The following is a 14,528-nucleotide window of genomic DNA, read 5'->3' as shown; positions in this document are numbered from 1 at the left end:
AGAAAGGCTTTTAGTAAGTTGTTCAATAGCTTTGTACAATATGACCAAAAAGAAGTCTAAATGCAAAATCTTTTCTTAGCCTCTTTTTTTGGTAAATTAATTTTGATTCACGGAAAAAAAGACCTCTCATTTTTAGTTCAACTACCTTTTACAATCCCAAAAGGACTCAACTAGATGGTTAAGACTATAGCAACGGGGACTTCCCTGGTGGTGCAATGGATAAGACTCCATGCTCCCAATGCAGGGGGCCTGGGTTTGACCCCGGTCAGGGAACTAGATCCCACACGCACGATGCAACTAAGAGTTCGCATGCCACAACTAAGGAGCTGGTGAGCTGCAACTAAGGAGCTCGCCTGCTGCAACTAAGACGTAGTGAAACCAAAAAAAAAAAAACAAAAGGACTATAGCAACGTTCATTCTTCCTTCTTCCTTAATTCGACTTATTTTATGAAGGGAAAAATAAACCTAGGGGAAACTACTATTTATTTAATTTTCAAAAAGACCCACCTGAACCTAATCCTAACTTGTATTAATGTACCTTTGGGAAAGACGAGGCACACCAATAAACATCCTTACATTACCAACATAAGATTATTTTTAAAGTTGTTAATAATAAATTTAGTTGGGATTGTTTAGCACTTACTACAGCCTAGAAAGGCTATAATCAATGTGTTCTTATTCTTGACAAGCCTGATTATATGCTTAGCAGGGTAGTTGATGGTATGATTAGGAAAGGAGCATGAGAGAACTCTAAAGGTTATCCATCTGTTTATTACTTCTGCATGGTTGAAGTAAATAACTTTTACAGACTAAGTTATGACATTATGTAAGATATGCCTTACTTGGTAGCAAAATGTGATGTGAAGAAAATAGGCCTAATTTTATCCAATTAAAGAAGAAAGCAAGTATATTTAAAATGATAAAATATTACACTGCATCCTTAATGGTACAAAATGCCAGAATTCTATTGGAATATACAATAGATATAAAATGTTTATTTGAATAATGTGACAACACTTGAGTGGACCTTCCTTACAGTTTAACATCCTAACCTAAGATTTTTTTTATCAGATGCCAGAGTACCTCGAACACTACACAGAGTTAGGCTGAACCAAAAGAAATTGCTGCTATTACCATCTTTGACATATACAATGACGATTTTATATGGTTCAACATAAACTGAGTTCAGCAGCATTTCACTTTTCTATAGTAAATAGTTTTGAACTACCTCTTATCCATCATTTGAACTTCTTTGCCTAAATATATTCTAATAATAGAATCTCTAGAGGAATATAAAAATAATAAATAACACCCTTGTGTACTTGGTTGATTTAACTGTACCATAAACAACAGTAGCAGACTTTCTCTCCTCCACCCTTCCCCATTTCCGGCAGAACTGCCTTAAGTGCTGAACGATACTGCATCTACTAAATATAGCTGGACACTTTACCTTTGACATTTCCAACTTTGGGGAGTAACCATATACTCTTTGGTTGATGAAAACTTCAAACTCAAAACTAATAAACAGGACTTCCCTGGTGGTCCAGTGGTTAAGAATCCGCCTTCCAATGCAGGGGACGCGGGTTTGATCCCTGCTCAGGGAGTTGGGATCCCCCATGCCACGGGGCAACTAGGTCCCTGTGCCACAACTACTGAGCTCGCGAGCCTCAACTAGAGCCCACGCGCCGCAAACTACAAAGCCCACGTGCCCTGGAGCCTTCGCGCCACAACTAGAGAGAGAGGAAAAAAAACCCACACGCGGCAACGAAAGATCCCGTGTGCCGCAACTAAGACCCAACGCAGCCAAAAAAAAAAAAAAAAAACTAATAAAGATCCCAGCAAAGCACCTTATGAATTCTGCTTCCTAATAAAATACAGCAACAAAAGACTGGAATATAATACTTATACTATAGGTAAAGTAGCTTTAACAGAAATTGCAACAGTTTAGGAACTTTTTTCAGAAGTTGTACTTTCTTGGAAATGCAGACTTGTACTTTCTTTACCTTTGCTAATAAGAAACTGCACGGTGCACAAATGGCCAGCTCTCGCAGCTTTCATCAAAGGGGTTCTTCCACCTTCAGATTCATGTTCCTAGTAAAGAAACATAAAATAATCCATCAGTGCCAATTCATTAACCATCTATTTTTAACACTTAGTATCAACGACATAAGAAATAATGAAGATTTAATACTTACTCAATGCAGTCACTTATGTTACCTACCTCAATTCCTCCAAAATACAGAATTTCAGTCCACATTAGATGGTGTAACTTTCTAAGAGCACGTTCAGTTTTACATACCAAACAATAAACATTAAGGATAAGACTTATGTTTAGTTTGATCCCCAAAGAGAAGTAACTGCATTTTTCTAATACTAAGGTTAAAAAGATATTTCCCTAACTATTCATCTGAACTATGAAAAAGGAACCTTAATTTTGTGAGGTGATTTTGAGGATCTCATCATATCAGAAGCCAATAAGAGATCTATCAAAGGAGAGAAACCAATCTCTGAAGAAAAACACTATGGTATTTCAGGAGTAAAGGGAAAAGGAAAAAGAAAAACATACAAATGAGCTGATTATTTTTTAGAGTAGAAATTAAATGCTTGAATAGTCAAAGACAAAAGAAGCAGTCTTACAATAGTAGGAAGATTGTTATTCTTCCTAGCAAGTTTGTCCGCAAGAGGAATGAATGAGAAAACAGCTTCTCAAGCATCCTAATATCAAATGCCACTAAAAAAAGCTTGCTTGTATGGTAAGTAGTACTGCCTGTTGGGAGTACAGTGAACTCTTACTACATTCATCTAAGTATTAAAATGTAGCTGACACATAGCTTTTACAAAAAGTTCTCTCAACTATCCCCTCTTTCACTATGTATGCAAACATTAATTTGTTGTTCTTGTCCTCTTTTGTTACTAAGAAAAACTTGATAAAGAACAGTGATTTCTTCTTACATAACTATATCTGACTACAACTTTGGCAAACTAACAATAAGAATAGATTGTCAACCCAATGGAAACTTTAAACTGGACTGCAGTGACAGGAATTCCACTCTAAAAGAAGTTTTTTTCTTTTATCTTGATAGTGTAGAATTCTCAACCTCCTAGTTTATGTTTTGATTTTTGTTATGCATATTGATTAGACAACAATCTTTATTAACTCTAAGGTATGGAGGATGAATAACTATAGATAATGCCAACAAAATTTGGCTTTAGAATGAATTTTGAACTTATATTCAAATGTAGGTAAATCTAATATTCTGGCAATTTACTTCAAACAAAACGGAATACACATCATGAAGAGCTTACTCAGAAAGACCTAGAAAGTTGTGTCAACACACTACATGCTGGAGTTGTTGTATCAGCTACTCACTGGAAAGAAACTGCTCCTTTAGCAACTGCTATTTCCCCTCCTGTCTCAGGACCTTTGTGCTTAAGCTGCTCTCTCTTCCCTGTAACACTTCTTTGTTAGCTCCTTTTCATCCTTGACTGTCTCAAGTTAAGTGTTATTTGCTCAAGGAAGACTTTCCTGAACCTTCTTGACTAGATCACTTTTCCTACTATTGACTTACAGTTCTACGAACTGCTCTTTCATAAGTTCCAATCACATATTAGTTTGTGTTAACTATTTGGGTAACATGTCCACCATTCAAGTATAAGCTTCATGAGAAAAGCAATCATGTCCATTTTTGCTTATCATTATACACCTAATGTCTAAAACAATGAAGTACTTGAACACTGTTTACCAAGAAAGAACCTAAGCACATCTGACCTCTCAAATCTTCCCTTTCATAGAAATGAAGTTTGAAGTTTAAATTTTCTACTAGGTAAATATGAGAAAGATAAGTTAATTTTAAGACTGGTAGCTAAACTTGGAGTAAGACATTCATTACCTTCATTTGATAATACATTATTACTAGATCATGGGTGGGCAATACTAATGTCACTTTTCCTTGTTTTTTCTTTTTATCTCTTAAGCCTGGCAGTGACACCCATCAATGCAACCAGTAGTGGCAAAGACAAAAGATTCTGAAAGCCCTGTTTAGAATAAACTTTTAAAGTAACTTTTAAAGTACTTGTTAGTTCTGTATATTTAAAATATTCCCATAGCTGTTAAAAATAAGAAATCAGAAGGTATAATCTCAAGATGCTCACTCCAAGTGAAATTTCAAAATTCAACATACTAATAAAATTTTGGAAATAAAAGGTGTTAAAAGCTGCCTATTTTATTTTCCTCCCTATAAATTCATTCCTTTGGTTCTGAACAATATGTTTGAGGAAACAGTTGATACGATACTACAACTTTATAATGTATTATAATATTTCTTGTCCTAAAATTAATAATGTATATCCCACAACACATACCATTTGTCCCAAAGTATCTGACCACTGAATCCTTTTACGATAGGAATCAAATTTGTCTATACAGTTGACCCTTGAATAACATCGGTTTAAACTGCGTAGGTCCATTTATATGTTGATACCTAAGTTCTACACTACACGATCACAGGGGTGCAGAACCCCGCACAACACGGGTAGATGTGGTTATATGCGGATTTTCCACTGCACAGGTGGACGTCCCAACCCCCACGTTGTTCAAGGATCAACTGGCTACTTACTTATGAATGTTGGATTTATTATTTCAGCCAATATTTGTTCAATATCAATAAAATTTTAGGATACGAATTATGATTATTTCCTTCATAAACACAGAAAATTATTTTTCAAGGCTACAAACTTAGGTATTGTGCAATTTAACCTTTTTTCTTTCTTCTTTTTGGAGAACAGCTAGAATAATATAGGGATTATCTATTCCTTGAACATTTGGTAAAACTCACCTATAAATCCATCTGGGATCCTCTTACCTTCATTAGATGGATGGTTTTGAACTACTGACTCAGTTGGTGAAATGGTTGTTAATTATTGAGGTATATGATTCTAGAATCTTTTTTTTTTTGGGCCATGCAGCGAGGCTTGTGTGATCTTAGTTCCTCGACCAGGGATTGAACCTGAGCCCTCGGCAATGAAAGCACAGAGTCCTAACCACTGGACCGCCAGGGAATCCCCTTGAATCATTTTTGATAATTTATATTTAAAAATCAGTATTCATTTCATCTAAGTATTCAAACTGATTGTTCATATTGCCTTATAAATTTTAAAGTTCTCTACTATATCATATAGTTATAACTCCCTTTAAGTTTCTATCATATACCTTTTGCCCTTTTGAAAAAAGCTGGGCTTATTTTATCTGTTTCAGAATTTTTTAAAAATCAGCTTTTATTTTGCTGTTTATCCTTATTTTTTCTTTTTTTAACTCTATTTTTTGTTGTTTACTATTCTATTAACTTTTTAAAAACTTTATGTCCTTCCTTCTTTGTGCTGTTGTTCTTTTACTAGCTTCATTTACTTTCATTATACACATACACACACACACACACACACACACAAAATTTTCCTTCTAAGGACCACTTTAGCTGTATCCTCTCACCCAAGTTTTGATGTGTAGTTTTGGTGATAACATCTATTTTGCAATTTTTACTGGGATTGCCTTTTTAACTCATGAATTATGTAAAAGTATTTTTCCTCATTTTCTAGTTATATGGGATTTTTAAAATAAGATCTTATTGTTAATTTGTAATTTTAAAAAGACAAAGATCAGAGAATGTAGTTCATATGATTAAGAAGTTTGTTTTAAAGACTTTTTTGTGGCCTAAAACATGCACCAGATTTACACATATTCAATGCACTGGAAAATAGCATATTCCATATTTATTGGAAACAAAATGATAGCTCTCTATTTATAGAAGCAAATTTGATTTTTCTATTCTTAACAATCGCTTTATGTATTTGATCTGTCAGTTTCATAGAGAAGTGTGGGAAAAAATCCTATCACTACAAATGTAGAGGTGACTAATTTTCTTGTAATTCTGTAATTTTCTATTTTAATTGGAGGGTAGATGTTAGTTACTGATTAGTAATTGATTGTTATACTAGCTGGAAGAGCATTTATTTATCTCTAAAAATGATTTTGGTTGAAAATTCCATTTTCCCTGATATTAATATTGCCTTACATAACTTTTTCCGTTACTTTGTCAACCTTTCCCTGTCATTTTGCTTTAGATCTTTCTCCTGAAAACAGAATTTGCTAGATTTTGATTTTGAATCTAATTCAAGTCTGTGCCCTTTTAACAATTAAGTTCAGTAGGTTTATATTTGTTCTGATTAATAATATATTTTTGTAAAAAAGAATCTTTAAAGTTATTTAGTACCTGATTCTTCACTCCTAAACAATGCAAGGATTCTAGAATGGCTTTTGAACTTTCTAACATATCCTGCTGAATTTCATACTACTGCTGTCTAGATTTTTAGTACTATTTTGGTTTTAAGCATAAAAATTTAGGTTTTATATTCACAAATTCGTATTTATAGTTTACCAATTTCTGTGCTTACCGTAGCTTCCTGCATCCCACGCCTTCCTCCAGGGTTCTTTTTCTCCTTATTGACGTACATAACTTTTAGTAGTTCTTTTGGCAAGGGTCTGAGGTGGTAAACTTTTATTCTTTGTAGATCTGAAAATATGCTTATTTTTCCTTCTTTGGAATGTTAGTTGAGTATAGAATTCTATATTGTGTTATTTTCTTCTGGTTTTTTTTTGTGGGGGGGGCTGCGTTGGGTCTTCGTTGCTGCGTACAGGCTTTTTCTCTAGTTGCGGCGAGCGGGGCTACCCTGCGTTGCGGTGTGCAGGCTTCTCATTGTGGTGGCTTCGATTGTTGCGGAGCACGGGCTCTAGGTGAACGGGCTTCAGTAGTTGTGGCACGCAGGCTCTAGAGCACAGGCTCAGTAGTTGTGGCACATGGACTTAGTTGCTCCGCAACATGTTGGATCTTCCCGGACCAGGGCTCAAACCCGTGTCCCCTGTGTTGGCAGGTGGATCCTTAACCACTGTGCCTCCAGGGGAGTCCCTCTTATGGTATTTTGAGAATATTACTCTCCATTGTTTTCTGTGATTATTTTTGTTGATGAGAATCTACCATCAAAAATTTAATTGTTGTTCCTTTGAGAATAATTCATTTTTCCTCCAATAGCTTTTAGGATTTTTCTTTATCCTTAAAATTCTGCAGTTTCATTTGTTCTGCTTAGCAATTATTTTTCAATCAAGGATTCATGTCAGGCTTCAGTTCTAGAAAATTCTCCATCATTATCTCTTCAAGCATTGCCTCTGCCTTCTATTTCTAGCCTCTCTTTCAGGAACTTCATATATATATATATATATAGTCAAATATATATATGGCCTCTCAATTTCTCTTTCATATTTTCCATCTCTTTACCTTTGTGCTATATTATCTATTTTATCATTTGATTCATTAATTATTTTTTCTTTCTTTTTTTTTGCGGTACGCGGGCCTCTCACTGCTGTGGCCTCTCCCATTGCAGAGCACAGGCTCCGGACGCACAGGCTCAGCAGCCATGGCTCACGGGCCCCGCCACTCCGCGGCATGTGGGATCTTCCCGGACCGGGGCACGAACCCATGTCCCCTGCATCGGCAGGCGGACTCTCAACCACTGCGCCACCAGGGAAGCCCTGATTCATTAATTCTTTATTCAACTGTCCAATATATTGTTTATCCTATATATTTAGTTTTTATTTCTACAATTTTTTCTCCTGAAAGTTTGTTTTATTTCGTATCTATCTGTTCTTAATTCATAATCATCAGCTTTTGTTTCATTGCCTCACATTGTTTTATGGCTATTGTTCATAGTTTAAAATAAGCATGCTTAAAATCTTTGATTCAAGTCTTTTATTTCAATTTCCTTGGGCCTGTACTCTCCTGTGCTGCTGCTTTTTGTTTGCTTGCATTTTGACTATCTCTCTTCATGTAGATTTGCTCCTGAGCTTTATAATTTTTTTATTTGATAAAGCTCATTTTGCATGGGAGTTGTTTTTTTTCTTTTATTTCCATCCACAAACTTATCTCTTCTCATTAGATGGTCTGAAAGTTACCTCAGTCTGGCCCATTTCAGAAGCAGCTCTTTCTTTGGCAACTTAAGCTTCTTATCCCATGAAGTTATTTCTGTTCTTCTCACTAAATCAAATAATGATGCCCTCCAAGTTCTTAGTTACAATGTTGTCTTTGCATCTTCTCTCTATGAAGAACAATTTGCTAATTTCTGACTGCAACTCTGGGCAGTTGCTTGGAGTTTTTTTTCCATGCTGCTTCATAGGCTGGGCAATAAGACTGTACCTATTGGCCAGTTCCATGTGAGATGCATTCAGTCCCTATTCCCTTAAAGATGATGAAATTCCAGCCCCCAGCGTCCATTCTTTTTTAGGTTTAATTCTCCTTGGGCCTACAGCTTCAGCTGTGGATCCAGGGTCCATTTCTAGTCCACAGAGTTCGTTGGTCTTGTTTCTGAGTATAGCTATATATTTTTAGTTTAGTTTGTTTTTCTCCCATATTTTATTTATTAGATCTATGTACTTGAATGATAGAGAGCAGAGAGGTTTCAAAATATACTAACAGTGACTTTACTTTCTTGACTGGAAGTCATTTGTCACTTATATTTAAACAACTTTGAGATAGAACTCATTCAACATACAATAACCTAGAAAGAAAGAACTTGGCCTTTAAAAAAAAAAGTATATTAGGAGTTTTGTGTATTGCACAGATAGTTTTAAGAATCAATAAAAAATTGATAAAAGTTTTCCAGCTTTAAGTAGTAAAGTTTTAGAATATGTATATACGCTACTCCTTAATAAAAAGTTATTTAAAAAGTGGGAGGTCCTATTTAGTTTATTAAGGTAAACTAATCAACAGTTGAAACATATTTATAAGTGGATAATCAGAGCTCATGAGCCTGCTAAAATCTTGTCCATAAAAAATGCACTGCAAAGTTCTGGTTCCGATGCATAAGCATTATGAGAAAAAAGGTGCATTTTTTTTCTATTTGGCTTTAGATAACAAAATTTAATTTTAGATTTAGGCTTTTTTTCTTTAAAATAATTTGATTTCCTTTAAAACCACAGTCCTGGGCAACCAAGGTATATATCAAAGATTGTAACTATATCACAGAGCCGGTGTTTCTTGCAGTTGAAGGAGGACACTGTCTAGGGGGAAGGACCAGAATCAGAGGAGAGGAGAGGGAGACTGCTTTATACTATATATGTACTAAAGGATTCTTACACTCTCCCCTAGGGGATATGTTCTTCCAACCCACCACTGTATATTAATCATTAACTTAGTGATCTGTTACTGATCAGATTCATATCCCTCAGCAGAACTGAGATGGAAAAAGATTAAGAGGCACCGTTTTAGGGTTTGTGTTTAGCTCAGTTTCTAAAAACCACAAGTAACAAAGACAAAAACCAAGCTTACTCAGTTTGGATGAAGGAAGAATGATAATAAAGCAAAGACTGGAAAAGAACAGAACTCAGCAACGATGCAGAATAATCTACAGACTCTAGCAATGTCTCAAAGTGTGGAATATAGAGGACTTATGAGAATCTCCTGGGATATCATTTAAAATGCAGACTCCCCATTTCAGATCTGCTGAATCTGAACCTCTAAAAGTGGGGCTGCAAACCTCAATTTTAAAAAGTATCCCAAGTCTTGAGACTTACAGCTAGACAGACAGATTTAAAATCACATTTTCTTTAACAAGTCCAGGGAGAAAAAAATAACTTTATCTGAACTAACACTCAGCTTTACATTCTTGATAGGAGCCACAGCTATTATATAAACTGAGTAAAAGTTTACATTTTCACATAGTATTTTGTGAAAGAAATTTATTTACTTTCTTCAAAATAGAATGAATATATAACAACTTCTCATTCCAAAAGCCAATAAAAAAGATACTTAATAAGCATTATGGTTAAGAGTGGCTTGACACTGAAAAATTTATTTTAGATGGCCTAAATTAATTGTGAAGCAATCACAACTTATTCCTAATTTAAAAATTAAGCACTGCTCCTGAGTATAAACAAATCTCTCTGGATTACAATGGATATTAAATTTGCTTGACTTTTAAAAGCATCAGGCACAAATTCCACACATTTTTTTTCAAAAGAAATGTTTGTTTATCAACAAGTATTCACCTTCTTAAAAGACAATCTTAGAACGAGGTTACACGAGAGGATTTTAAGAAGAAAATTTTAATTTTATAGAAATTAGGGCATGAGCAATATAGTAAATTTTTCACTAAAATGTTTTGTTGTTGTTGTTTCTTTAAGGATTATATAGAAAAAAATCCAATATATCACCCTAAATCTGAGTTTCAGATTTTTGTTGAACAAAGTTGAATACAAAGGGCTTTATGACTGAGACTTTCTCTCTGGGTTATCTTAACTCTCTCAATAAGGGAGAATGAATAAGAAAATCTATTTTAACCTAAGAGTTTTTTTTTTTTTAGGAATACCACATAAAAAGAATACTAAGGAGGCAAACCACTAGTAATGTAAATCTCTTCTTATTGGAATTTCATAATCTTTTTCAATCAAAGAGGATTTCCTTTGTCACCCAACAGGGTCCTGGAACTTCTTGACTGGAATTCAGATATCTAGAGCTCTGGTTACCTACATCATCTATTCTTTATGTAGTAGCTTACAAGCATCAAAGGCCACCCTCACCTGATGCTTGGCCGGATCTATGCCCTCCAAAATAGTCTTCATGTCCTCCTGCTTGTCCTGTGAAAGGAAAAAGAAGAACTCACGGATCTTATTCCAAAAACGAAAATCACATTTGGCCATGAAGACCTTGTGACCAGTACTTCAGGTGCTGGGCTTTATTAACTCAGGATCTTCAACTAAAAAGATTCTCATCTGTAGAGACCATAATCTCATGAACAGAGTATGATTTTTAAGTACGATAATATGGTTCTCTACCAATATAACTTCAATATAAACCTTAACATACGCAGACCTAATTCTGCTAAAGTTTTTGAACTCATGTCTTTATCTCCAAATACAACTAAAACCACAGAAAATAGAGCAGTATCTTAATATCTAACCAAGGAAAATAATTAAATCAAAAGATTTGCGAATATCAGAAGCTGAGAGATAAAAGTAGGAAAAATACTGTAAGAGATTAAATAGTTCTGTAGTACCTCCTCCCCCCATTATAAATGCACTTAGTGCTCACACTTTTCAACTAAAACAGGAGACTTGAAAGAACTTGAGAGATGGAATATCTGTATTTTATCTAGATCTAGTCTCCAGACAGGGAGAAAGTACTCAAAGATGAGACAGGGAGATGGTTGAAGAAACAGTAATAAGAATTGCAATCACTGACCAGGATCAACTATATCTCCAAATAAAAGAAATGTGGCCTAGAGAAGGCTTCAGCCTAAGTCACTCCTACCTCCTACCCTGGATGATATGCTTACCCTAAGGGGATGCATGCTCCTAAGGTAGAGATTTGGTGAGAAAGTATTCTGAGTCAACTCTATGATTTGAACAAGCTGACTGTTAAAGTTCACTTCTCCCTTCCTCAACCCCATATGATTTTCAACAAAGACAAGCTCCATTCAAATAAGAATAAATAAGCACAAAGTATCCAACACAGAACCTATTAAGAAGTTCCTACAAAAATGGAAACAAAATTTTAGTCAAATGTTCCCTTGTACTTTCAAAAATATTAAAGAGAATATGAACGCTTTAACTAGTGGAACAAAGTGATATAACAGCAAGAGGAAACTTAAAAGGGAGTTGGGGGTACTTCCCTGGTGGCACAGTGGTTAACAGTCTGCCTGCCAATGCAGGGGACATGGGTTCGAGCCCTGCTCCAGGAAGATCCTACATGCCATGAAGCAAGTATGCCCGTGTGCCACAACTACTGAGCCCGCGAGCCGCAACTACTGAAGCCCATACACCTAGAGCCTGTGCTCTGCAACAAGAGAAGCCACCACAATAAGAAGCCTGTGCACTGCAATGAAGATCCAACACAGCCAAAAATAAATAAATTAAAAAAAAAAAAGAAGTGAGTTGGGGGACTTCCCTGGTGGCGCAGTGGTTAGGAATCTGCCTGCCAATGCAGGGGACACACGTTCGAACCCTGGTCCAGGAAGATCCCACATGCCACGGAGGAACTAAGCCCGTGTGCCACAACTACTGAGCCCGCACTCTAGAGCCCATGAGCCACAACTACTGAGCCCACGTGCCACAACTACTAAAGTCCGCACACCTAGAGCCTGTGCTCCACAACAAGAGAAGCCACCGCAATGAGAAGCCCGCGCATTTCAACAAAGAGTAGCCCCCGCTCGCTGCAACTAGAGAAAAGCCCGTGCGCAGCAATGAAGACCCAACGCAGCCAAAAATAAATAAATAAATAAATTTATCAGGGGAAAAAAGTGAGTTGGAAGAGCAGAAGATACTAAGTAATGATGAAACCATGAAAACCACATTAGAAGCAGCAACAAGTATACAGAAAAAATAGTGACCTGGTGGATGGACTTAAGAAAGAAACAATACAGAGGAAAAGGACAAAGAAATGAAAAGAATCAGACATAAAGATAATAAGGGAGATTCAATATGTGGATAATAAATGTTCTAGAAGAAAACAGAACAGAAAAAGAAGTATTCAAGGCTGTAATAGAAAAAAACTGGAGAAGGATGATTAGGAGAAAGAAAAGGAGAGGGGAGAGAGGATGAACTAAAATCTTTAAATAGAAAGCACTCACGGTTTTCCAGGAAAAACTGTTATAAAATAATAAACACCAAGACACATCCTGGCGAAATCACAGAGGTTTAAGTATAATGAAAGAATCTTATGATAATCCGGGCAGAAAGGAAATCACTTACATATAATGGGGAATATTCTAGCAGGCTTTGGCAATATTTAATACCAGAAGACAGTAGAATAGAGGGCTTAGAATTTTGAGGGGAAAAAACAAGTGATTCATTAATTTTATATTTGGCTACATTCATTTATAAATACAACATAAAGTAATATCAAAAATGCAGGCACCTGTGAACTCTTTTTTGGTTGAGGAAAGTAAATTCAAAACAAAATACCAGTATCAGCCAGCCAAAAGGTGAGTCAAGTTCAGGAAATCAGGAATTCAGAGTCTACATAATATGAAAGACTAGTAAGGTAAACACTGAATCCACCTAAATATACAGTTAAACAACTTTGAGAAATAATAGGGTCATAAAACAGAATGTAAATGTTATAAAATCATGACAATGTAATAATAAAATAACTCATGAAAATCCTATGGTGGAAGACACATTAATCTCCTCTTCAGAATGGAGTCAATAAACATTGTCTAAATATTTGATTTTTTAAAAATCAGTTTTTTAAAAGAAATTAACAAAATATTTCAAAATTTCCATTTGTAAATGATGTCTGAATAAATACTTTTCCAGGAAGTAACTTTATACCTGTGTTTTATATAGTTCAACAATTAGTTCAGCAATTAGTGAGCAGCTCATAGGGCTACCTGGAGCACAGGGATTTTTTTAGATAAAAGAAACATGGGGACTATGATCAGAGATTAGAAAATTAAACCATAAAAAATGGAAGGAAGGAAGAAGGAAAGGGAAGGGAGGGAGGAAGGGAGGGAGGGAGGGAGGGAGGGAGGGAGGGAGGAAGGAAGGAAGGAAGGAAGGGGAAATCTAACCCATGTTAATGAGAATATAAGAATCAGGAGACCTCAATTGTTAGTAGAAGTATAGACTAGTTCAGCATTTTTGTACAGTTTCGCAGCAGCTATCAAACTTTTAGATGTGGACCCTCTGAAAACTGGCAATTTCACTTCTAGGAATTTATCCCTATAGATATATTCACAAAAGTAGCAAAAATACATAAATCTGCATAACAATATTTAGTACAGTACCATTTGTAATCTTTAAAAATTATAATAACCCAGATGTTTATGAATAAATAAATGGTTAATAAATTATATAGAACACTGGGTACCTGTGAAAAAGAATGAGAAATCTTAGGAATTGACAGAAAAATATTATATTAAAAAGAAAAAAGTTTCAGAACAGTATATGTGGTAACAAATCTATTCATATAAAAAAGACATATAGCCCACATACACAATATATATATGCTTGAGTGTATAGAAATGTTTAGAAAGACACACAACATATTGCTTAAATTAAAAAAAAAATCTTACAAAAGAGGATATAGAAAAGAAATAGAAATCCTCTATTTCCTAAGATTTAATATAGATAACAAACTGATCCTTCAAAATTTTTGTTTCTTTTAAGGTAAGTCCATATCAAATCTAATTTCCAGGATTAAGAACCGGAGGGTGCTAATGTATCCATGTCCAAATCACCCAGTTTCCACTAGCTCAACTATTCTAGGAAAACGCCCCCCAAAGTTCATTTGGCTAGAACACAGTCTAAGAAAAGCAACAAGGGTCAAAGAGCTTACTTCATGGTTAGGGAGGAAAATCAGTGATAGACCAGTACAACATATTCAAGGGGCGCAATTTACTCAGTGCAGAAGTGCTTCGATTTTCATTCCAACATTAAAAATAATAAACCTTTAAAAGTTATGATCGGGTTTCCCTGGTGGCGCAGT

At 35.4% G+C, this 14,528-nt stretch overlaps 1 protein-coding gene across 15 annotated transcripts in view; it reads right to left on the bottom strand.

Annotated features, from left to right (window-relative positions):
• Positions 1-14,528, bottom strand: part of ANKHD1 (ankyrin repeat and KH domain containing 1) — a 121,141-nt gene that overhangs the window by 51,047 nt on the left and 55,566 nt on the right. For 9 of the 15 annotated variants that reach the window (XM_060143741.1, XM_060143743.1, XM_060143747.1 and 6 more), the window contains exons 11-12: positions 10,622-10,678; positions 2,004-2,091 (exon numbers count right to left, since the gene is read on the bottom strand). In XM_060143741.1, the coding sequence (XP_059999724.1) occupies positions 2,004-2,091; positions 10,622-10,678 (145 nt within the window). Of the gene's footprint in view, positions 1-2,003; positions 2,092-10,604; positions 10,679-14,528 lie in introns of those variants that run through there. The other 6 variants (XM_060143744.1, XM_060143745.1, XM_060143753.1 and 3 more) reach the window with 2 other exon arrangements.

Source organism: Lagenorhynchus albirostris, chromosome 3, assembly GCF_949774975.1.
Source record: "Lagenorhynchus albirostris chromosome 3, mLagAlb1.1, whole genome shotgun sequence".
Classification (NCBI taxonomy): Eukaryota; Metazoa; Chordata; class Mammalia; order Artiodactyla; family Delphinidae; genus Lagenorhynchus; species Lagenorhynchus albirostris.
The sequence above is the reverse complement of the archived record's forward strand: the minus strand, read 5'-3'. Positions and strand labels throughout refer to the sequence as shown.